The sequence below is a fragment of the Asterias amurensis genome, chromosome 16 (assembly GCF_032118995.1).
Source record: "Asterias amurensis chromosome 16, ASM3211899v1".
In the NCBI taxonomy this organism is placed as follows: Eukaryota; Metazoa; Echinodermata; class Asteroidea; order Forcipulatida; family Asteriidae; genus Asterias; species Asterias amurensis.
In genome coordinates, this window is record NC_092663.1 from 6172073 (window position 1) to 6197585 (window position 25513).

The 25513-nt window shown below is 39.6% G+C and overlaps 2 protein-coding genes across 5 annotated transcripts in view; one reads left to right on the plus strand and one right to left on the minus strand.

The window, feature by feature from the left end:
• The window catches only part of LOC139948722 (cullin-2-like), a 96819-nt gene extending 87263 nt beyond the window's left edge, over positions 1-9556 (plus strand). For both annotated transcript variants that reach the window (XM_071947003.1, XM_071947002.1), the window contains exons 20-22: positions 1188-1289; positions 3974-4090; positions 4450-9556. In XM_071947003.1, coding sequence (XP_071803104.1) covers positions 1188-1289; positions 3974-4090; positions 4450-4578 — 348 coding nt within the window. In that variant the 3' untranslated portion in view covers positions 4579-9556. The remainder of the gene's footprint in view (positions 1-1187; positions 1290-3973; positions 4091-4449) is intronic.
• A 7496-nt stretch (positions 9557-17052) lies between these two features.
• LOC139949116 (5'-AMP-activated protein kinase subunit gamma-1-like) overlaps positions 17053-25513 on the minus strand; it is a 167508-nt gene continuing 159047 nt past the window's right edge. For all 3 annotated transcript variants that reach the window (XM_071947519.1, XM_071947521.1, XM_071947520.1), the window contains one exon: positions 17053-24063. In XM_071947519.1, coding sequence (XP_071803620.1) covers positions 24014-24063 — 50 coding nt within the window. In that variant the 3' untranslated portion in view covers positions 17053-24013. The remainder of the gene's footprint in view (positions 24064-25513) is intronic.

Here is a 25513-nt window from a genome sequence, read left to right on the forward strand (position 1 = left end):
ACCAACTCAGGCTCTGACCCAAACAATACTCAACCAATCAAGCTCTGACCCAAACAATACTCAACCAACTCGGACTCTGACCCAAACAATACTCAACCAATCAAGGCTCTGACCCAAACAATACTCAATCAATCAAGGCACTGACCCAAACAATACTCAACCAATCAAGGCACTGACCCAAACATTACTCAATCTATCAAGCCACTGACCCAAACAATACACAATCAATTAAGGCACTGACCCAAACAATACTCAACCAACTCAGGCACTGACCCTAACAATACTCAACCAATCAAGGCACTGACCCAAACAATACTCAACCAATCAAGGCTCTGACCCAAACAATACTCAACCATTCAAGGCACTGGCCCAAACAATACTCAACCAATCAAGGCACTGACCCAAACAAAACTCAACCAATCAAGGCACTGACCCAAACAAAACTCAACCAATCAAGGTGTGAAAACATGGCCTTTCAAATACACCATAGATTTATATTACACACACATAAAGTGTCTTTTAAAGTGTCTACTGTGCTTGACTGTGTTAACATAATGCATATTTAGCTAGATCCCACCCATTTCATTCTAGCTAACCAATAAGCATCCATAATGCACATGAGGTGATTACAACAGTACTGATGGGTTGTGGTTTGTGTAATACATGTGTATGATTCAAATAATGTGTGCATTTTGTGGCACACACACATGGGAGGTAAATGATACATTGTGTTACTTCTGTAGTGTCTGTGGGAGATCGCCTGGGCGCTTAAGTCTTTGATGTTTTTTTACAAAGAAACCATGTAATTTCGAAATCAGCCAAGGAATCTTGCAGTTGGTTTTGGGACTACTGTATATGTATATTTATTTGAAACAGCCCTTTGTGTTTGCAAGATGGCTCAATTAGTGAAGACATCGTGATACTTCATCAAAACCAAACAACAATTTTCAATTATAACGAGATGTCACCCAAGCCTAGTGATGATATACATGAACAGTTTATTTAATATAAAAGAAAAAGTTACCTTCAATTACAATTTTTATCACAATAGCCTTTAACAAACTGAAACAAATGAGCAGAAATTGTTTACTGTTGGTCTAAGTGGGGCCCTTGACTACTGCAAACAAAACGTCACAAGTAGCTTTTATGTGTTACAGTTGAATAGAATGTTTTGTATTTTATTACAGGGTGATCTGACTGCAACCACACACTACACAATCAATAATGGATACAGCAATAAGAGAACTAAATTCAAAATCACTGCTGCAGTACAAAAAGACACACCTCAGGTATGTTTTCTGGTCATATCTTAAGTGTTGTTGAAAGTCATTTTTAACTAAGAACATGTTACAACTGATATGTATTTATCAAAACTGAAGTCCCTGCTCTCCAAGTTGCCTGTTGATTAACAAAACAATGCAGATATCAAATTCATACATGAATAAATCACCAAACCATCCTGAACATACATGTACCATTGTGCTGATGTCACAGGAGCAGTTGTAATGTTTTGTGTATTTTAAGAGCTTAAAGCATTTCTAGAATGTATACTACAATGTACTTAAGCTTACACCTGTTTTCTTGATTGAAGTTTTTTTTATTGTGTGCTTATGATGTGTCATTTATTCTCTAGTAAAAGTTTATATAGTAATAGAGTGGCGCTTATAAATTCCCCTTTAACAAAAGCTTACAGAATGATAGCTGAGCAGCCAATCAACTAATAAATCATCATGTCGGTTTAAAGGCATGTCCAGCATGTCACTAAGGTAGCAAAACCAGTCCACCATCTGATACCTGTCGCCACAGATCTCCAAACCTGCTTCTCCTCCAGCCGTGGACCATCAACCTCGCATCTCCTACAGGACACTGGCAGCCTAAACAGGGATGCCAGTTTTTTTATGGCTATTGCCGGAGCTCAGGCTTTTTCAAATTTTCCCAAATTTTCCTTGCGCTTCGTGTTTCATCTGGCCAACAAAAACACTATTTCTTGAAAAGAGATTTCCGGCGCTGTGTATTTCATCTGGCCGGAGAAAATATATGTGCCGTCAACTCGCCGTCAACTCAACCACTACGCAGATGGTATGTATGAACTAGTCTCCACCCAAGGTGTCAGCGATCAATTAACATAAAGTGCGGTACGTGCTACACATGCAGTACCAACCAACTATTCCAAATGCTGTTGTCGATGTTGTACAAGCCCAGTGAAAATGCAAGATGGCGGCCAACGGCTTTGCAGACACGTTGCCTTGAATCGGTCGAGTTGGTCTTTGAAAAAGCGTTTGTAACCGTTTGTTATCAAATGCATATGGTTAGAAAGATGTAAAACTAGAATCCAATGATCCACACAAATTTGCCTCAAAATAGCGTGGTTTTCCTTTTACTTTGCGAACTAACACAGTCGGCCATTTATGGGAGTCAAAAATTTGACTCTCATAAATGGCGGACCGTGTTATCCGACGATGTAAAAGGAATACTGTGTAATTTTGAGGCATGTTTGTGTGGATCATTGTATTCTACTTTTACAACTACTTTCTATAACCATATGCATTTGACAACAAACGGTAACAAACGCTTTTTCAAAGACCAACTCGACCGATTCAAAGCAACGTGTTCCTTTAAGAATGTGATACAAATCATCAGCCCGTCTGAGTCACCAAACTTGAGAATCCGCTCTCCCTCAACATTGCTGTCACCGTAACCCATGCCTCCAGGCATGCCATCATAACCATCTCCAGCCACACCCACGTGGCCATTGAGATCACCTTCCACAATGACAGTCTCTCTCAGTGTCAGCCTCAAGACAACCCTAACCTTCTGATCCCAGAAGGAATCCTCCTCTTCCTGTCACCTCCTGATTTGTAGGGCAATAGGCTGTGACAATGTTGAACACCCTCCTCTCGACCAGTAGCTTCAGCACTAGGATCCGTTCACTGACTCGCTGAACAGCCATCACCTTGTTAACCCACCACTCCGCCAGCAACATCCCGACACCTCCACTCACGCCATCAGTGACCATCCAGAAGAACTTGTACCCCTCACCCCTACCAAGCCACCTTGCACTACCTCCTTTCCACCTTAACTTCTGCACACAGCATCCTCCGCACCATTGCATCCACCACCTCTCCAGACCTCCTCGACATGCTGCCAATGTTCGAAGTTGCCACCCTTAAACTCTCATCAGGACGTCGGGTGAGTAGTTGTCATTAATTTCTGCGGCTTAGCCTCCTCCACCTTCCTGTTTTGACGTAGGCTAAGGGGATGGAGTACTTGAGGCAGTACCCCACCTATTTTTATTTCTAGCCATAGTTTGAATATTGGATTAAAGTTTCACAGTCGGATGCCCTTCCTGACGCCAACCACAAGGCGACTCCTACGTCATGCTGTGGAAGCGATGATCATATTGGGTTTGAATTCTCCCTCGAGTTTCCCTTCTCTTAGGTGGGCCGCCTTCCATGGCTTACGAACCACACCCACCCAGGTTTGATCAGAGTTGTACTTCTCCTACAGATGGCGTTTTGACTCGGTGGGAATGTTTGAACTCGGAGTTTTCTTTCTTCTTACAATTGACTTACTGTAGAAGATGATTACATTCCAGCAGCTGCTTGAGAAGACAGCTACCATTACCAGGTCTGCTAACCAACAGGGAATGATGGTATTCTCTAACCCTTCATACAGGAGTACATGTATGATCAAACCAACAACCATGGCAACCACGCCCCAGCTGTCACAATAAAAAAAAAAACTTCAGCCGCTTTGGTGTTAGATTTGATCAGAACTGGAGTGGTGGCGCTATGGCTGCTCCTTATACATGTACATTGTTCATGTAATATGCTTACTATTTTGTATTAAAGTGTAAACTGCAAACAATCATAATTATCAGGAATCGTAAACCATTTTTACCCTTTTTTGTGATAACAATTTATCTATGTGTATGTGCTGATATAATATAGACTAGTTTTGATTTGGATTGAAGGAGGTTGAACAGACCCATTTTGCTGTTGATGAAGATCGTAAGTTATACATCCAGGCTGCCATTGTACGAATCATGAAGGCACGGAAACAGCTGAAGCATATGATACTCATACAAGAGGTACGTGTCTTTTTCATCATACATGTATTACCAGGGATCAGATAGTTTGGAATTTTGCTGAAAGTTTTTACAGTCACGTTAATTTTAGGTCTACTTTTCCCCGTTTTATTTTGTTAAAAAAAAGCAACATGAAACAACATTCGTTTACAATTTTTTAACCAAGTATTATTTTGGTTGTTCCCCTACACCATTGTGCAACACGTGTATAAGCACTTTCCCGAGTACACTGCAGAAAAAAGTCCATATACATGTACATACTATTTATTTAATTGGGATGGAACCCACACCTCTGCCATTGTAGTCACACTTCTTGTCACATCCAACAAATCCCTGTTTGTTTGTTTTCAATGTACATGTAGGTGATAAGCCAAGCCAAAGCCCGGTTTTCACCCAGTGTGAGTATGATCAAGAAGTGTGTGGAGATTCTTATCGACAAGCAGTACTTAGAACGAACATCAGCTGCTGATGAGTATGCATATATTGCATAACAGTATCCCACCTATGATAGCTTCATCATAGACAATGATTAAGTCACTGATTCGTGAGCAAAAAGTGTTTCATTGTCTAACTGGAGAGGGGACTTGGTATGGTGCTAAAGGCAAATCTAACACATTTGAATTGGTATGAATGTTGTTTAATTGGAACAAAAGAATTACAACAGTGCGATAACCTGGTCTTCACCGCATGTTAATGACTGGGTTGGCAAGGTCTGTTAACAGCGCTAGCCACCAAACGAGGTCCTTACCACGCAGTGAAGACCGGGTCCCACACTGTTATTCCCATTAATAAATACCTTCTTTTTTTTATTTAAAGAAAACAGCTAAAACTGTCCAAATGTATTGACTTTTCTCTCAGCGATACTTCCAGACATGTTCAGGGCCACATGATAGCTTTCGTGTGATAATCACACTGGGTGCATTCGTTTAGCTTCCCTGGGTCGACCCCGATGTTGCGTATTTTATTGTTTTCCAGGACGAATGTGGGCACACAATTACCCCAAGTTTGTCCTCGAACCAGAAAAAACCCAGACACATCATCACGTGAGCCTTCCCGTGGTGACGTCGGTGCACCTCTGGCCAGCCCCAAGTGACCCAATCCACAAGTGGGGCTCTTGGGGCTGGCCCGAGGTGCACTAACGTCACCACAGGAAGGCTCACGTGGTGACGCGCCTGGGTTTTTTTCCTGGTTCGAGGACGAACGTTGGGTAATTTTGTCCCCACGTTCGTCCTGGAAAAAAATATAATACGCAACATCGGGGTCGACCCAGGGAAGCTAAACGAACGCACCCACTACTGATAGTTTGAGACCTCATTGGGGTCAAATTAGGCAAATGTTTGGACGATAGTTAAGTAGGATTTGAAACTTTGCATGGTGGAGATAAGATATAGAAGAGTTTGCGGTAACACCATGTAATAACAATCTCTAAATGAGTTGGGGTGGTTCTGAAAAGAACCGTTGGGTTAACTCGACGTTTCGATCAGTATGCTCTGATCGTCTTCTGGAGAATGCATTCTCCAGAAGAACGTTTAGAGCATCAATCGAAACGTCGAGTTAACCCAACGGTTCTTTTCAGAACCACCCCAACTCATTTAGAGATTGTTATTACATGGTGTTACCGCAAACTCTTCTATATGGACGATAGTTGTTCTTTGTGCGTAAAACGCGCGCATGAGCTCAGCGTCCATGTGGCATGTTGCTGTCACAAGACCATATATGGACAAATGAGTTTATACGCGCGTATCTGTTACATCAAAATTGAAACATTTTCAGCGCGTCCGGCATGTAATGAAGTTGCAATGAAACTTACAAGATATACATTGCAAAGCGCAAACTAGTTGCACACAATGTATGCTGGTTTAGGGGCCATTTATTTGCTATTTTCCAAAGCCAGTCCTTTATCATCTGTTAATACGTCCCCATATGACCAATGAGAGCCTGGAAACTGTCCGAAGTATTTATTAATGGTCATTCATCTGCAACAGCTACATGTATCAGGCTCTCTTCTATATTTGACTGAACTTCCATGATTAAAATTCCTCACTCTGAGTTTGTTGTGTATCAAACACCAACTTCAATTTCCATAAAATGGAGAAAAAAAAAATTGTGATATTTATAATAATGTGTTTTGACATAATACTTCTCATTTTACAACAGTAATTTTTACATGGACACTATGTACAGTGCAGGGTTTTTTTGAATTGGAATTTGTTCAGTAACTAGTTTGTATTCAACTAATTTGGATCCAATGCCCGTTTCTACGGCAGCATTTCTTTGCATTTTGCAATGTGTGCATTAGGGACCATGGATAAATTAAGAACGCAGTCGCTTGCGTGCAGACACTTGACAGCAGGCGGTCCTTCCAAAATTGTCATGTGCAATCCATCTATTGTTGGTGTGTTCTGATGTTCAGATGACATGGACAAGGCAGGGCTTAAGTAGCCCTCAGAGGAGTGGAGGATTAGTGTTTGTGCTCTGTAGCTCAGCGATACCATACCACACAGTGCTATTTGGCCAGCACCATTTTTTCTTGTTATACAGTGATTCTGCCCAAGACTGAGCGATTGCGAGAAATTGTGTGACATTGGGTAGGTTTTCTTTTGTTTGAGTTGTCACACGAAGGAATGCAAAATGTCGCGGGTGTGCCTGTAACATCATTTTTTTATCCATATCCCCTTACGTGTACATGTAGTTATAATGTCAAAGGCTTAGTGGAAAAACATGTTTTCACTGCAGAATATCATACTTAGTGTATTTTTGAAATACATACCCCTGAAAACAATATCTGTGCTACCTTCTGGAGAGCAGTGAAAAATACTGTTATAGATGCATCACCATCACCTACTGCCACCCACATGAAACTTGAAAATGTAATATTTCCAATTAAAGAATGGTACTTATCCTATACCAGCCGGCAAGATGCTCCTGCGTTGTAAATGTTGATGTTTACATTCAGTCAAAATAATCTACTTCATTTATCATGTTTATGAAATTAAATCAACATCGAGAGAACAAATTGGTATGGATATAAATAAGTTTGTATACAAAAAACTTTTGGTAAATCTTGGTTGTAATTTCAGATTTTTCTTGACCTCAGGAAAACATCTTATCATTGAACTGACTTCCAAATTGACCAAAGTTGTTTGATTGATTCTAAGCCGTTTGGCTCATAATTGAAACCCTTTATAACATGACACCCTTTGGTTCACCAGATATATTGGTATGCGGTAATACCATGTACACCAAATGTAACAACATTTTTATTGAATCCTCACCACCATGCAATAGTGGTTCTATAAGAAGGACAAATTGGTCCATTCGACAGTTCCCACAGATGTACTGACCAGTCGAAACTGTAACCAAAACTACAACAAAAAAAATTTAAAATAAATAAACCGTCTGCCAACATTTTGTTGATGTATGTTATTGCACATTATACAATTCATCTTAAGATGACAGTATCACCATAGTGATTTGTACTGTGACATCAAACTTTGCTAAGCATTTAAGATTGACCTGCAGTTTAAAATAATAATTATAATAATAATAACCCGTTTTTATATTGCACTTTTCACACCCGGAGGGCGTCCGAAAGCGCTTCACATTAATAATTCACTCCTTAAACCATCTCAGCTCTCTGGTGGGGAGTATGCAGCCTGTGCAACATTAATATGCGCTACTCGGATTAATCAATCACAAGAACCATCTCTGCCCTCACAGGTACCCATTTACCTCTGGGTGGAGAGAAGCAATTATATGAACAGGGCTTAAAATGAATGACCATTACTTTTCATTTTGTTTTAAATGAGTTAAAACTGCTAGTAAGAAGGTCAATTGAATTCCCAATTAGTAAATATTTAGTATGCAACTGAAAGTTGAACAATTAAAAGGCAATTATTTACATGTAAAATTACATACAATTGTAAAATGTGTGCTGAAATGTTACTGCACTAAAGTCAAACTTGTTGGTTAGATTTTGAAGTCTCAATTATTTTAATTAGAGTCATTCCCATTGTGTCTACAAATGTGTCATAAATAGCATTTGAGTATCTACAATTAGAGAGTTGACACGAAGTCAGACACTTACATGTAGCATTACACATTGGCTGTTTGGATGTGTTACTTGCCTAATTTAAACCTCATTGTATGCAACCCTTTGGTTAGGCTCCCATCTATTGCTTAGCTTGCTTGAACCAAATAAATGCACAAAGGTATGATCACGGTGAGAATGACTACTACAAAGAGAGAGCTGTTCCAAACAATATTAATTGGCTTAATACCATGGGCCCTTCCTGTGAAGTACGCTAATTACATCCACGCATGCATACAGATGCTATTGGTTGGCAAACGCCATACAGTTGTGCACTAAGCAGACGCAATTGCGTCACGCAGCCATTAGCCGTGTACGAAATGGCGTGATGTTACCTCATTTTGCCAACCAAAATGTCGCACGCGCTATGTGCAATTTACAGATATCATGTGAAAGGTCTAATTCTCTGAAGTGCTGTCTGTGAAAGCCAAGTCAAAATAAGCACAAGCAAATGATCCTTGAGAATCTGTGACATATTCTTTTGTTATGCGTGGCTGTTCCTGCTACTTTAAGCACCAATTTTTGTGCTCACCATAACAACACCATTTATTCTGGATGTTTATGTTAAAAAATAAAAACTCACAGAGAAAACTTCATCTTAATTTGGGAAGCTTTCTCCTTAAAATTTGAAACTGTGTTTGACTATAGGGGTTGGCATGTGTGGCTGTCAGTGTGTAAAGTACTTGTCTTTCACTGATATGGCTCTGATTTGATTTCCTGCTAGTTTAATTGTTCAACCTGAAATAGTATTTAACAAAATAATGAATTAATTTGATTGACAGTTATCTTGTGCGCATTTTGACACCTACACGTACCTTGTTGCACTACGATGTTGTTTGGCGGATTTACAGGCACTTGAGTGGCTTAAGGTCAAATTTCAAAGCAAGAGCATTGTTCTGTGACAAAAAAGATCAGGATTATTTTTGCCCGCCTTTTATATAAAAAAAGGACTAATATTGTAAGGTGCCTTGTCATGTTTAAACAATTTCAAGGCTACCAAGACCACAATGATAGAAGGTGTTCTGCTTTACAAAATTACTTTTGTACAATTATATGATATAAATAAAAGTATTAATTGTATTATCAAACAAACAGTAAAATGAGTTATTTCAAATTTGCTTATAAACTTTCTCCTCAGCATTGATACCTGTTTTTCTTATAGGTTTTATGCAAAGCTATACATGCAAGTGATTATTTACAATATAGGTTGATCACTTACATGTACTGTTGCCTGTTTGCAAGTTGTACATCTACATGTACATGTAGGCTATACACACACAAACTCACACTTGACCTCAAGACATTTGGGGTCAGAATTTTTGTGGTTGTGTTTGTTTAACCTGTGTAGATTGTCAAGCAGCATACATTAAGGAAATGTAAACCCCCACCTTCTGCAGCACTCAGCCACACAAAGGGAAGGCCTTATCATTTTTTAGTTTCCATAGATGTACGTTTACTTTTTAACCACCTTCTGATTAATTCTAAGTACAGGGGCATAGTTTAATTTATAAACACTTCTATGGGAGATAAAGTTTTGATAAGGGTTCTACAAAACTTCTACTGAATATTTTCATAGATATTCAATAGAAGAAGGCACCATTGCTTAAATGATAAGTAGTTTTTGAGATTTTTACTGGAGGTCAAGATGGAAAGGTAGCGTTTGTTGACCTTCTAATGACCTGTCTGATATGTACATGTAGATTGTAAAAACCCAACATGTGGTTTAAGAGTTATTATTTGTTGATGAATATTATTCTTTTATAGAAAATATCTCATATCCGATACAAATGCATTTACAATGTGTAAGGGCAAGCGACTCCGCTGAACAAAACAAAGCAAATAACACAAATAATAATAATAATATGTCCTTCACGAGGAATCAAAGGTAAGGCTGAAGGCAGAATACATCAGGCGTGTAAAGAAATGTTTGAAGTCTAAACTAAATGGGGGGGACATGATTAAGGCGATTAACACATGGGCTGTGTCTTTGATGAGGTACAGTGCAGGTATTGTCGAGTGGACTAAGGAAGATCTAGATGTCACTGACAGGAGGACAAGAAAACTAATGACCATGCATGGCATGCTACACCCGCGGTCAAATGTTAATAGACTCTATCTTCCGAAGTCAGAGGGCGGAAGGGGGTTGTTTAGCGTGGCGGACAGTGTTAACATCGAGCGCAGAAGCTTGCATTGTCATGTCAGGAGGACCAAGGAGAGCTTGTTGAAAGTTGCACAAAGGTACACGAGGGCAGACGAAGTTAGGCCGAAGGAATACAAGAGGGAAAGGAAGGAGGAAAGACATCAAGATTGGAGGAACAAACCACTTCATGGTCGGTTCTTGAGGTGTACTGAGGAAGTGGCCAGCAGCAAGTCATGGAATTGGTTGAAGAGTGGAGAACTAAAGAAGGAAACAGAGGGCTTGATTACTGCGGCGCAAGACCAGTCTCTAAGGACAAATGTAATGAAGGCAAGGATAGAGAAAGCAAATGTCTCTCCTATGTGTAGAATGTGCAATAAAGCAGAGGAGACTGTATTTCATATTGTTAGCAAATGCAGTAAGATGGCCCAAACGGAGTACAAAGGAAGACATGACAAGCTGGCCAAGGTGATTCACTGGGATCTGTGTAAGAAGTATGATGTCAAAGTGCTTGTGAAATGGTACGAACATGTTCCGGAAAAAGTTGTAGAGACCGACCAGGTCAAGATCCTTTGGGACTTTAACATTCAGACCGATTATGTTATACCACATAGGCGTCCGGATGTTGTGCTATTAGATTAGACGAAGAAGATGTGTCATCTCATTGACATAGCTGTGCCAGGTGATATAAGGGTAGCTTCGAAGGAGATGGAAAAGATCGAGAAGTACCAGGACCTGGCCAGGGAACTTCGAAAGATTTGGCAGGTAAAGGTAAAAGTAGTCCCCGTGGTGGTTGGAGCACTTGGCACCATTCCCAAAGTACTGGGGAAACATCTAGATGAAATAGGGACAAATGTGAGGGTAGATCTGTTACAGAAGGCAGCGCTTTTGGGGAACAGCGAGGATCCTGAGAAAGACCCTTGAGATCTAAGGCTACGAGACGAAGCCCGACTCGAGGAATTACCGGCACAAAGGAAAATACGATCTTTCTTTTGCATGCTGTGATAAAATGAAATAGTAATAATAATAATAACAATAATTACAACATTTATAGAGCGCTAAATACGGATGTTTCTCAATACCAGATTGACAAAACAGATGGGTTTTAAGTTGAGATTTGAAAGTGTCCAATGAAGGAGCTGCTTGAATTTAATTCAATTCAATTCAATTCATAAAGGTTTATTAAAAAAATCACAAAATACACGACAGAAGTTAAAAAAGACTTAAATTGGCGTGTTTACATTCATTATTGTTAACAATGACAAAAAACAAAAAACACAGACTTACATTAAAAGAAGAGAAGAAAAGCTCCAGGCATGAATGCACAAAAAAAGATAAAAATTTGATTAAATTTGATAAACATTTGATAAAACTGACAATTCATTATTATTAAAAATTACAAGACAACAAACTCTGACTTAACAAGGAGTAGAAACTGTAGGCATGAATGCACAAATTTAAAAATTTGATCAGATTTGATAATAATTTGATAAAACTTAACCCAACTGTGAGTGGGTAGCTTGTTCCAAAGTGTTGAAGCTATGACTGAAAAGGCCCGATCGCCATAGCTTGTCATGGTACGGGGTCCCGGGGAAAGCTGGAAATGGGCAATTGAATAAGAGCGAAGGCGTCGAGTAGCTAATGAAAGTGAAGAAGAACGAAGGGCTGTGAGGTCTTGGAGATATACTGGAGCCAAACTATGAACAGCTTTACACACAAGAAGAAGAATTTAGAAGTGGATGCGTTGGTGAATTGGAAGTCAATGAAGAGAGCGAATGATTGGTGTTTTGTGTTCTGATTTTTTGGTAAGGGTGACTAATCTGGCAACTGAATTTTGTATTCTTTGTAGAGGAGCGAGATGAGTGTTAGGAAGACCTGCCAGTCCCATTGCAGTAGTCCAGATGGGAAGAAACAAAAGCATGTACAATGCGCTCGGTGGATGTCTTATCAAGATACTTTCTAATCTTCCCGATTTTACATATCCCCCATGAAGCTGAGCGGCAGATATTTTTTTATGAGTTTGTTGAAGGTGAGTTGCTTGTTCAATATAGTTCCAAGGTCAAGGACATCCCTGAGCATGGAAAACTTCCCGATTCAAGGATGAGACATGGCAGATTACAGGAGTTTCTAAATTGTGATGAAACATGCAGCATTTCTGTTTTAAGTTCGTTGAGCTGTAGCTTATTGACAGCAGACCAGGTACCAGGTCTTGACATCTTCAATGCATTTCCCGAGTCTCTGCAAGATTATGCGTTGCTCATTAGGTTTCATAGTCTGATAGTCATGTATATTTGAGTGTCATCAGCAAAGACTGTAAAATGTATACCTCTGTGAGAGTTTATAATTCTCCCTAGAGGGCCGGTAAACAGGATAAACAGCAGAGGCCCAACGACTGAACCTTGGGGGTACTCCATGAGTAAGTGGGAAGGTTCTGGAACAAGAACTGTTTACTGGAGAGCTATCCCTGTGACGTGATAATCAGTTTCCAGAAACTGTATAAAAGTGACATGATCAAGTGTATCAAATGCAGCTGAATAGTCCAAGAGAACAAGAACAGCCTCATGACCCTTGTCCACTGAGAGAAGAAGATCGTTTGCAGTTTTCAACAGTGCTGTTTCAGGAGAATGTGCATGACAATAAGCGGACTGATTCTTTGGAAACAGATGATGTTCATCCAGGTAAGCCATAGTGTAAAGTCGTTCTTTTTCACAGCTATGAAAACAACACAGCTTTATACACACTGTATGGGCCTTCATCTGACCCAAGTGTTTCCGTATGGAAACACTAAGAACTGTCCTACAATGTATCCCCAGGGTTGGTGGGCCACTTCTCTCGACTTACGCGATGCTTACCTCCATGTCCCCATCCATACACATCACCAGAGATACCTCCAGTTCACCTACCGACGCAAAACTTACCAGTTCCGATGCCTCCCATTTGGCCTCTCTACTGCTCCAAGGGTCTTTACGAGAATCACCAAAGTCGTTGGGACAGCTCTACTTCAACAGCAGATTAACATTTTTATGTACCTAAACGATTGGCTGATTGTTGGCCCCACTTACCCAGACACTCTTCGGAGCTTGTCAACTGTCGACGACCATAAAGCTTACACAAGAACTTGGGTTCATCATCAACGTAGAGAAGTCTTCTCTAATTCCATCCCAAAGCCCAGTATTTCTAGGAGCATCCCTCAACTTGCTGACCGGGAAAGCCTCCCACACTATGGAATGTTGCCTCACTCTCAAGAAATGCATTCAAATCTTCCTTTCTTCATCAATGCTCCCAGCCAGAGCCTGTTTTTGCCTACTTGGCTTTATGGCCAGCCTGTGGACCTTGTACCGTGGAGCAGAATGCACATGCGCCCTCTCCAGCTTCATCTGCTCGTTCACTACCGACCCCGAACAGATGCCATAACAAAACCAGTTATGGTCAACTCTTTCATCCAATCCCATCTCAAATGGTGGCATCTTCATCAGAACCTTCTCTGCGGCAAAACATTTCCTCAACCCACTCCATCAGTGACACTGATGCCTTACTTTCAGGTTTGGGTGCCCACCTGGACAATCTTTCAGTGGCGGGAACTTGGTCACCTGTGGAAAAGCTACTTCACATCAACCTGCTGGAACTTCTAGCAGTCCAAAGGGCTCTTCAGCAAATAAAGAACAGAGTCATACACCGTACAGTGCTTATAAAGACAGACGATTCCATAGTGGTCTCCTACTTTAATCGCCAAGGGGGTTACCCACTCACCTTCCGTCTGCATGCACACTCGGGAACTCCTGAAGTGGTGCATTCCTCATCAGATCTTATTACAGGTGCACCATCTGTCCGGGAAAGATAACATCATCGCAGATGCATTCTTACGGGGTTAGCAGTGCCAACAGAGTGGTCCCTCCACCATCCCACAGTCCGACAATTATTCAACATTCTGGACACACCTCACAGGTGTTTGCATCACATCTCAACCACCAGCTTCCAAAATTTTGCACACACCACGCTTATCCTCTAGCTTGGGCATCAGCCTCCCTGAGCCTTGACTGGTGTAGGATTTATCAGAAGATCATATGACAATCGCTTACAACATGACATCAAATGGTGCAACAAGAAAGGCTTCAGTCCCCAGTCTGCATCTTTAACAGAGGCCGGGGATTTTCTTCTTCACCTGTTTCAATCAGGCCTCCAAATTACAACCTTTTTGTGGCTACAGATCTGCAATTGGGGTTATACATAGAGGGTTTGACGATAACACCAATATTTCTAACAGCACTTCCAGTTCACATCTTCTGAAGGCTTACTCCTTCCTGGGACCTTGGAAGCGTAATTCTTCATTTGTCAAAGTCTCCCTTTGAGCCAGCTGGATCCTGTTCTCTTCATCTGTTGACAGTCAAAACAGCCTTTTTGCTAGCAGCTTCCACTGCCCGCCGTAGAAGTGAACTTCACAATCTGTCCTTAGAACCAGGCCACTTGTGCTTGGAACCAGGGGGCGTTTGGCTAATTCCACACATCAGCTTCCTTACTAAGAACCAGTCGCCAAATTTTCACCCCCAGATATCTTTGTCCCAAGTCTAATATGTTTTTCAAGCATCAAGGAGGACAAGCTATGATGCCCTGTCCACACTCCGAAAGTCTACATTGATCGGACGAAGGAACTGTGGTGAGACACAAAACAGCTATCATACCATGCGGCCTCGACAACATCTATTTCCCGGTGGATTGCTGAAGCTACTATGAGCATAACAACAACTCCAGAGCTTGTTGCCACTCAGCCTCCTGGGTCAATGCCTGGTCCTCCAAGTAGAGCATATGAAAACCTGCCAGGGGAACTGTTAACGGCGAGGAAAGCGTCTCAGGCTCATCATAGGCCGCCACATGTGCTACATGCATCTCCTTTGGCCATACCCATTTTACCAACTCCAGAAGAACTTTTAACAGGATGAATATCCGCCCAGGTTCAGTCTTGGCCACCACAGATGCAAACGACATCTCAGCTGGCTATTCGTAGACCCTCTCTGCAAGCCTCGAGTATGCCAAAGACGAGTGGAGAGGCAAAGGCTAACCAGGTTCCAAATCGAGCTCACCAAACAATATAACAACCTCTTTAGCTCTTTTTCAGGGGGTGGCCATTCCAGAGATTATGCATGCAGCCTGCTGGAAAAATCCATCAACATTTACTTTGTGCTACGTGTACCTGTGAAACATGCTGCAGTCAGACGGCTGCATGGGCAGACAAGTCCGACACTCAGAGCAGTTAACACCCCGGAGACACAGTAAAACTGCAGACTTGACCTCTTAACAGCACCTGAAGTACAGCAAACTGGTATGTCTTAACAACTCCTGTTTTTCATTTGTTTCAGGCATAATTAGTTAAAACTTGTACTCTCTGAGCACTACACTGCATGTTCTGTTCCCACCCTATCTTGCAGTTTAAGGGTGCTATTCTGCATTTGTAGGTATTGGAGGTGAGATATTTTATGTAATGGAACCCCCAAAATTCACGGGGATTTTCTATTCTAAAACACATCAACAAAAGTCATATCCCCCCTCAACAGTACGTCATAACATCGTAAAGTAAAACATTTTACCAATACAACTATTTAAGAAATCATTCTAAGACATGTTTCCTAAGTGTTGTTGAAAAATGAAAGATGTCCATGAACTCATGGCTGAATGAGCTCAAATGGAAGACAGCTTTAAAAACCTTGTAATTCAACATCTGACGACGTCAAAGTGACGTCATGAAAAATGAAAATCTTGAGTTATGCTAATGTAGGGAAGTTTGAGAAGAAAACTACAAAAACCAATTACATATAATTGAATGAATTTATGACAACTTCTTCAGGAGTTATATTTTTACAATTTTTGGAGGTACATAGTAAGTTCATGAGATACAAGTTTAAGTCCGAAATGCTACTTTCGGCTTGGACCGGAAGTAAAGGTCAAATGGGGTCCCAAAGAAAACTTTGTTTATTGATGGCTTCCGGAAAATGTATGGATTGTTGTTACCATGTTTAGTTTTTAAGATATACATGTATTGTTATTAAAATAAAAACATTCAACGTTCAGTTCATTTTGTGGTGTCTTCATATCTTTATGGTGTATCTCAACAAATGCATGAAATGACAAACCTGTGAAAATTTGAGCTCAATAGGTCGTAGAAGCTGCGAGATACATGTGTAATAATGAAAGAAAAAACACCCTTGTCACACAAAGTTGTGTGCGTTTAGATGGTTGATTTCAAGACCTCAAGTTCTAAACTTGAGGTCTCGAAATCAAATTCGTGGAAAATTACTTCTTTCTCGAAAACTACGTCACTTCAGAGGGAGCTGTTTCTCACAATGTTTTATACCATCAACCTCTCCCCATTATTTGTAATCAAGACAGGTTTTATGCTAACAATTATTTTGAGTAATTACCAATAGTGTCCACTGCCTTTAAAGATATGCGCAATTGAAACATTGAATGTTATTTTAAAAAAAATAATAATGTTATGGCGTCAATGATGACATCATCTTTAAAATGATTTGGTTGTGTGTGTTCACTTAGGTCTAAGTACATGCCAAGTTTCAACACAGTACAACATTCACTTATTGTGAAAATTGTGTGAGAAGGTTCAGTGGGGGGAGGGACCCAAGGCAAAACAAGAAAAATAGGTTTTTGACTGTCGGCCAAACACCTAAAACACAACAAAATCAGGAGGAGCCACATGCTCATATTGCATGAACACCTGACAAGGAAGAATTGAAATTTACAACTGAATTTATTTGTTTCTGGTTCTTTAAAAGTTTCCAATCAAAAAAAAAAAAAATTATTCTAAATATTTATTATTTAAATGATATAAAGTTGAAGTTTCTCACCACCATTAAAGGTAAATCACAAGTCTTTTTATAATGCAGGTTTCCAAGGTCAAGTTTAACCATTTGTGTGCAATTTTAATTGATGTTTTAATATCCTCGGCCATTCACAACTCCTGTATTTAAACTAGACTTTTCAAATTCATCAAATTCATCTTAATACATGTACCTTACTATTGTTATACATGTACTCCTGATTACTTACCCCGCTATAATTGTGCTATCCTCCGACCATTTCACTATTCCAATCCAGTAAAATGTCTTAAGTCATGTTAAAGGCAGTGGACACTATTGTTAATTGTCAAAGACTAGCCTTCACAGTTGGTGTATCTCAACATAAGCATAAAATAACAAAGCTGTGAAAATTTGAGCTCAATATCATCGAACATGCGAGATAATAATGAAAGAAAAAACACCCCTGTCACACGAAGTTGTGGGCGTTTAGATGGTTGATTTTGATACCTCAAAGTCTTAATCTGAGGTCTCGAAATAAAAATTATGGAAAATTGCGTCTTTCACCATGTTCACTAAAACTATGGCACTTCAGAGGGAGCTGTTTCTCATAGTGTTTTATACCATCAACCTTTCCTCATTACTCGTCACCAAGTAAGGTTTTATGCCAAGAATTATTTTGAGTAATTACCATTAGTGTCCACTGCCTTTAAAGGTTATTTGTAGAGATCTAAGCAATCGCTTCAGCGTGATCATTTACTTACACATGTATGTTGGACCTCTTACGTGATAAGCAATTGCTAGTTTTCATTTATAGGGCTTTATTATCTTAAAAACTATACATGATAAAACTAAAATTAAATGCTACAGGACAATAGGACAAGCTCCTGGTAAACACCCTTGGCAAAGTATCTTGCTCAAGGACACAAGTGTCATGACCGGGATTTGAACCCACACTCTGGTGACTTACATGTACATGTAGTACCAGTAGTTGAACTCCATGCTCTTCTTAACCACGTGGCCATGACACTCAACAAATCAAACCAAAACGTTTTTGTTAAGCTACTGAAACACCATAGTGACCAAAGCACAAGCAGAGAGTAAAGTGGAGCAGTAGAGTGTTATTATAGAGAAGTGAAGAGCTGAACACGAGCCTAAATATTTAATTAAAATTTTAAAGTTTAAATGTGACCCGCTCTGTGAAAATGAGTCACATGTCGGCAATTTCAAGAATTGAGTTATACATGTATGCATGGCTGGAAAGAACACATCAGCAGCAGTAATTTGGTATGTGTCTAAGCTTTCGGGTGTATCGCATTGCTGAGTTACTCCCGTTTGAAGTTAGCCACTACACCGTTTTTTGTGAAAAACGAATTACAAGTAAAATGATATTTTAAACTACCATTGCAAAATGATACAAATTAGACATACATGTAAGTATGATCACAAAACTGTTGTATTAGTAGCTTTATTGCCTCAAAGTAAGTGTTCTAAAGGTAATAACCATGCAATTAAAGATCTTAAAAAGAAAAGAAAATTTTTTTTTTTTTAAGATTTTTTTTTTTTTACATTTCCACATTAAACTTTCCATAACTTAACATTGCATTGCGCGACATATGACTCATTTTCACAGAGTGGGTCACAAACAACATTATGCACAACATTCTACTGAAATGCTCTTACTAATGTTTCCTCCGATTTCATGGTCAATAAGCCTAAATGACCGACACGTACATTTTAGAGAGGAAAAAAAATGCTTTGTTATTTCTTTAAAAAGCTTATGGTATATTCCTTGGCAAAAATAAATACACATTAATGTGTAAAAGCCGTTTGAGTTTTTGTGCATTGTTTCTGTCGTGAAACATAAACACTGCATTCGTCTATTAAGTATAGGTTTTCCCAGCCAATTTCATCAAAAATCCATTCATTTTAAATCCAGGCTCATTCAACTTTTTTTTTGAAAACGAATGCTCTGTTGAATCAGCCTTCAACATTCAAGAGTAATTCACTGGTCAAGTCAGATCATTCAATTTCACTAGAACCACAAGAATCATTTAATGTTGTAAAAGCCAGCAGCAAGACCTGGTCAACCATTCAATTTCCTTTTATGAGCAAACAATTTTCAAAAGGTTTGCGTTCAGATTCAAATTATATGTTACTGTATGTGCTTTCTGATTGGATGAGCTGCCTATACTTTGAGGGAAACTTATCTGGCAATATCTCCAAGTGAAGGCCAATGCAGTTTTGGCTCATAAGATGGCTGCCCAAGGTCAGTACAGAGCAGTAAATAATGTACATGAAGATAGGGCGAGATTGGTTAAAAATTTTGAAAAATTTGTTAATTTCTGATTGGAAATGGTTCTGACATTTACAGAAAAACAACAACATAGCCAGGGCAACAAAAAAACATCAAGGCTAAAGCAAAATAATAGTAATAGTTTTTCATTTCAAAGTTATCGGGTGCAGATATAACCTTAAGGAAGGGTAACAATGCAAAAGGAATAACTATTTCAATTAAGAAACACACAAAATGTAAATAATGATGTAAAATACATACAACACCTCTTACAAAGGACAACTTATGTGCTAGTACAGGAGCTACATTGTAGTATTCACATTTTTGTCATAAAGCCATACGTCCTCTTTAGTTAAAATAATAATAATAATAATAATAATAATAATAATAATAATAATAATAATAATAATAATAAAAAGACATTTGTAAAGCGCCTAATGCAAAAAGCCTCTAAGCCCATAAAGAGAACAATAAAATAAACAATTAGAGAAAGATACAAGATACAAATAAGCAAGTTACAAAAAAATCAGCTTTGTCACGAAACAACGTTCTGAATTTTGAACCGTTGCGCGTTGCATGTGACACTGGAAGATAAATTCATTACAACTCGTGCCCTCGTGGATATGGAAAAATATAGCATGTCTGCGCCCCATTTCTGACTCGACCTTCGGCCTCATTGGATATTGGACGCAGGAGCTCTATATTTTTCAATATTCAACACGGGCTTGTGTGATAACTTACATTAGCCCCCCTTCCTTTAAGCCAACGATTAGGAATTAGAGCATAAATTACAGTACGTGTCCCTTACCAAGCACCATGGGTTGGTTATGTCAAATTGTTGCTAATGTGCAACCCAATCAGCTTTGCATATAATAATGTCCAGTCATAAATTTACCATTGCTTATCAAAGCAATGGGCTGATCAAGTGTTACAACCCCTTCATAAAACAAAACTATAAAAAGGGGATTTGTTGTGAATCCCAGCAGTCAGCTCTATTCTTCATGAATTTTCCATCTCGGGTTCACTCAAAATCCTGACAGAAAAAAGGTCTTCTACAAATTGTAGTCAACTGGCAGGCTACACATGATTTTTACTAGTAGGGTCTGTGCAGTCCTTTAACACTAGATTTCCACACTAGTTATTGCTGATAATCTCATGGAAAATAGCCAAAATTATGACATACATGTAGATAAGAGAGTGAAATGTTAGTGGTGCACTAGGCAAATTGACCGCTTTAGAATCGACTAATTTGTACAATAATATAACCTCTTACATACAATCTGCTTAATCTAACAAGACACAAAGATTTTGGGTTCAACAAAGAATTGATTAGAGTGGGATTCGAACCAATGACCTTCAGATTAACGTACTAAGAGCTAAACAGAATCAACTTATTTGTACAATAATAAAACCTCAAACATAGAATCTGCTTAATCTAATAAGATGCCCAATTTTTGGGGTTGAACAAAGAATTGACTAGAGTGGGATTCGAACCAACGACCTCCAGATTAACGTACTAAATGCTACACACAGCCATGAATGCCTAAGAGTACTAGTTTATTTACAAGTTGCTACATGAGGTTTTGTAATTAGGGAACAACAGTGCGAGTACCCGGTCTTCACTGCGTGGTAATGACCAGGTTGGTGGCTGGCGCCGTTAACAGCGCCAGCCACCAACCAAGGTCATTACCACGCAGTGAAGACTGGGTATGAACACTGCTACATGTATTCCCATTAAAAAAAACTTTTTTTAGCGAATTAAACGGCTAAAATTGTCCAATTTGTGACTTTTCTCTCGGCGGTACCTCCGGACCTGTTCAGGGGCCATATTTGAGCTTTTGATGGTCTGTTCAGCGCCTTCACTGGGGTCAAAGGAGGCAAATGATTGGACGATAGCTGTTCCTTGTGCATTAAAGCGCGCGCATGAGCTCCGTGTCAGTTTATACGCGCAAACTCAAAATTGATACATTTTCAGCGCGCGTACACGTAAGTGCGCGAAGTTGCAATGAAACTAACAGGGATATAAATAAGCGTGCGATACAGTGCAACTCGCAAGGTTTACACAATGTATGCTGATTTAGTGGCCAGTTATTCGCTATTTTCCAAAGCCGGTCTTTATAACTCTCACACATGACCGGGTTTTAACCAATCAGAGACTTGAAACCGTCCAAGGTATTTATTAATAGTGTTTAAAATTTCACTCTGAAACCTAACTTTGTTGTAATTATACACAGGAAGCATGGACATTTGTACAACATACATGTACATACGCAAGAGCATAATTATTCAGTTGGTTTTTGTATAATCATATTGCATTACGAGTCGTACATATAACAATTCAAACAGTAAGCCAAAGTGGAGAAATTCACAAAAAGGAACATTACAGAATTGCTTTTTGCTAACAAAACAGTTGCTGGCAGTGTACATAAGAACTTTACATAATCCATCTGACAAATCTGCAAAAGTTTGAGATCGATCTGCCTTCTGGGTCAAAAGAACCCAAATCTCTTGACTTTGGCGTCCCCACAAGGCTCTGTTATTGGCCCACAACCGTTCACCATGTACACCAGTCCAACCGCCATCATTATCAAGCAGCATGAGGACGTGCAATACCATTCCTATGCGGACGATGTGCAACTATTCATTGCAGTCGACCCACGGAGTCATAATTCCACCAAAGCTGGTCTATTGTCATTGTCAGAGTGCATTACGGACGTGGATGGCTCACAACATGCTGAAACTTAACTGCAGCAAAATTCAGTTCATGGTTGTCGCTATTTCCCACGCTCTTCCACAACTCGCAAATATTTCACTTCGAATCAACAACGAGATCATTGCACCTTCCACTACTGTTTGGAACTTTGGGGTGGAGTTTGACTCTGCTCTGAAGATGAACCATCACGTGTCTTCTCTTTGTCGCTCGCAATATAGGATGCATAAGGCCATTTGCGGACAATTCAACATGCGAAAAGGGCAGTTCGGGCAGTTGTCACATCAAGATTGAACTTTTTTAACTCATTGCTACATGGGATCTCATTATCCGATACCAAAGGCCTTCAGGGCGTCCAAAACCGGGCTGCAAAACCGATAAAAAGTGTCGTAAATACGACCACGACCATACCACTTTGATGGCTCCCAGTCCATCAGCGTATTGTTTTCAAGATTCTCACCATTGTATACAAATGTCTTCACCATACCGCTCCTACATATCTCACCAGTCTCATCAAGATTTACCAACCTGGAAGACCTGGCCTTTGCTCTGGTTCAGACAGTACACTCTTGGAAGTTCCAAAGGTGCATTCCACTGCTGGGGATCGTGCTTTATACGCACATGCTCTGCGCCTTTGGAACTGTCTCCTTCATCAAATCCGTTCCGCAGGGGTCACATAACTTTCCTGTTCAATGATTGATTGCTCATTGACTGTTTCCCATTATCAGTGCCATTATTTATTTGCTTATTGTATAGTTTCTTGTAAAGCGCTGTGGTACCTCGTGTAAGAGCACTATGCGAACAAGGGAATAAAAGGGTAGCGACGAGTTCTTAAACAGCCGTTTAGAACTGGAAGGGTCGTTGTCGTATAATTCGCATGGCAACGACCCTGCAGGGCATTAAATGGCCGTTTTAGACAAGTCAATACTCTGTTATTCCCATTCATAAATGCCTTTTTGGTTAAAAGGCGTAAAAAAGTAAGAAACCCTTTCAAACTTATTCGTTTCTGACGTTCTTGAGCTCTGTAGGCTACGTCCGTATGTTGCATTGTTATAAATGAGAGGACAGTTTCAGGATCCGTTCGTAAGCGTATAGTCTTCGTGCAAGACGCTTTAGTTTTCTTTTCGCACACAGCAAGGTCAACTTACCAACAGCGCCCACATCGCCCGTAACAAGAAACATCTCGCACCAAGACTAGCACATAGTATCCGAAAACAACCGGTTATAAACAGTGCTCCAGTTGGTCACTATCAACCGTTTAAACACCCCCACGTGAAGCGCTCTCCATTCATAGGAATAGCAAAACAGTCTGAGGTATTTATCAATGTCTCTTATTATTATTACTGTTAAAAGAAACTAGTGAAAAAACCATTAACACATTTTGCATGAAATGATTTAAAAAGAAATTTAATGAAACGCTCACTGAGCGATAAACTGCAAACTGGAAATTTGTTTATTTATTTCTCATCTAAACATCAAATTTCAGACAGAAATATTTCAAGGGATGGTTTCTACTATCATCATCATTAGACCATGTATGATGTAAGTTGTATGTAAACCTGTGATCTTAGATGGGGTTTTTTCTTCTTACCAATTCTGGATTGTTCCTTTAACATCAATAAAATGTGTGACATGTAGCTGATTTATTATTTTGTCTATAAGGGAGAGCAGACCTATAATTACAACCACAGCATTTCTAGATTATTAGTACCTTTATTAATCTATAGAATACATGGATCATCAAACTACATCTACTTAATGCTGGCACTATTTTACAAGTAGCTTCCACTTCATATTCAAATTACACCAATTACCATTAAATGGTTGTACATCAAGGTGCAAGTTATCTCTTGGATTCAACATGTGGCTTGGCATCATACTTGCTCCAGTTTACTTCTCATTGTCTGGTGAATTAATGCTGGATTTTCGACTTGTAACTCCTGTAACAAAATGGTTATGCAATGTGTATTTTAAAAATGATAAACTAAAATATTTTCAAGAGTCAAGATATGGACTTTATTTAAGTTTTGGCAGCAAAACTGCAGAATAGGTGGTTGCCATCTGAATTTTTAACGCACAACTGTGCAATATGCATAAACATGCAGGCTTTCAGAAGGTTCTTATGAAATATCCATATAATTCTACAAATATTGGATACAATATAAGCACATTTTTCACAGAATTTAATCAGGAGGTAAACTCTAATGTTTCATTTCACAAGGCAAAAAAACGGAAAAGCCCAATTTCAGCGAGTGAAACACTCTGTAACAATACACAGACGAAATGGATCCTTGCTATGTACAGTGTATGTGAATTGTTTTCACAAATAGCCAAAGAAACTCATCCACCCAGAACTGAAAAAACAAACAAAAAACTACTACACAATGTGGAGGACTTTAAGACACAGACCTTGTCTGCTGTAACATGATCTTCCCTTGTTTGGGCAAACAATGTCACGACACACTACTTTTGTGGAGCTAATTTATAGTTTTTGACTCCATAAAATGGTCGACAGTGTTAGTTCACAGACATTTGTGGGGAACATTCGATTCTACTTCTAAAACATCTTATTAACTATATCAATTTCATAACAATTGGTTTCAAATGCTTTTCATGGACTAACATGGCCTAGACAATGTGTCCGTTTTGACCAAGGCATTTTTAGCATGATACAATGACCAACATGATCGAGGCAACGTGTCAGTTTCTGCATGATACAATGACCAACATGATCAAGGCAACGTGTCAGTTTCTGCATGATACAATGACCAACATGACCAAGGCAACGTGTCAGTTTCTGCATGATACAACGACCAACATGATCAAGGCAACATGTCAGTTTCTGCATGATAAGGATACAATGACCAACATGACAAAGAAACGTGTCAGTTTCTGCATGATACAATGACCAACATGACCAAGGCAACGTGTCAGTTTCTGCATGATACAATGACCAACGTGACCAAGGCAACGTGTCAGTTTCTGCATGATACAATGACCAACATGACCAAGAAACGTGTCAGTTTCTGCATGATACAATGACCAACATGATCGAGGCAACGTGTCAGTTTCTGCATGATACAATGACCAACATGATCAAGGCAACGTGTCAGTTCCTGCATGATACAATGACCAACATGACCAAGGCAACGTGTCAGTTTCTGCATGATACAATGACCAACATGACCAAGAAACGTGTCAGTTTCTGCATGATACAATGACCAACGTGACCAAGGCAACGTGTCAGTTTCTGCATGATACAATGACCAACATGATCAAGAAACGTGTCAGTTCCTGCATGATACAATGACCAACATGATCAAGGCAACGTGTCAGTTCCTGCATGATACAATGACCAACATGATCAAGGCAACGAGTCAGTTCCTGCAT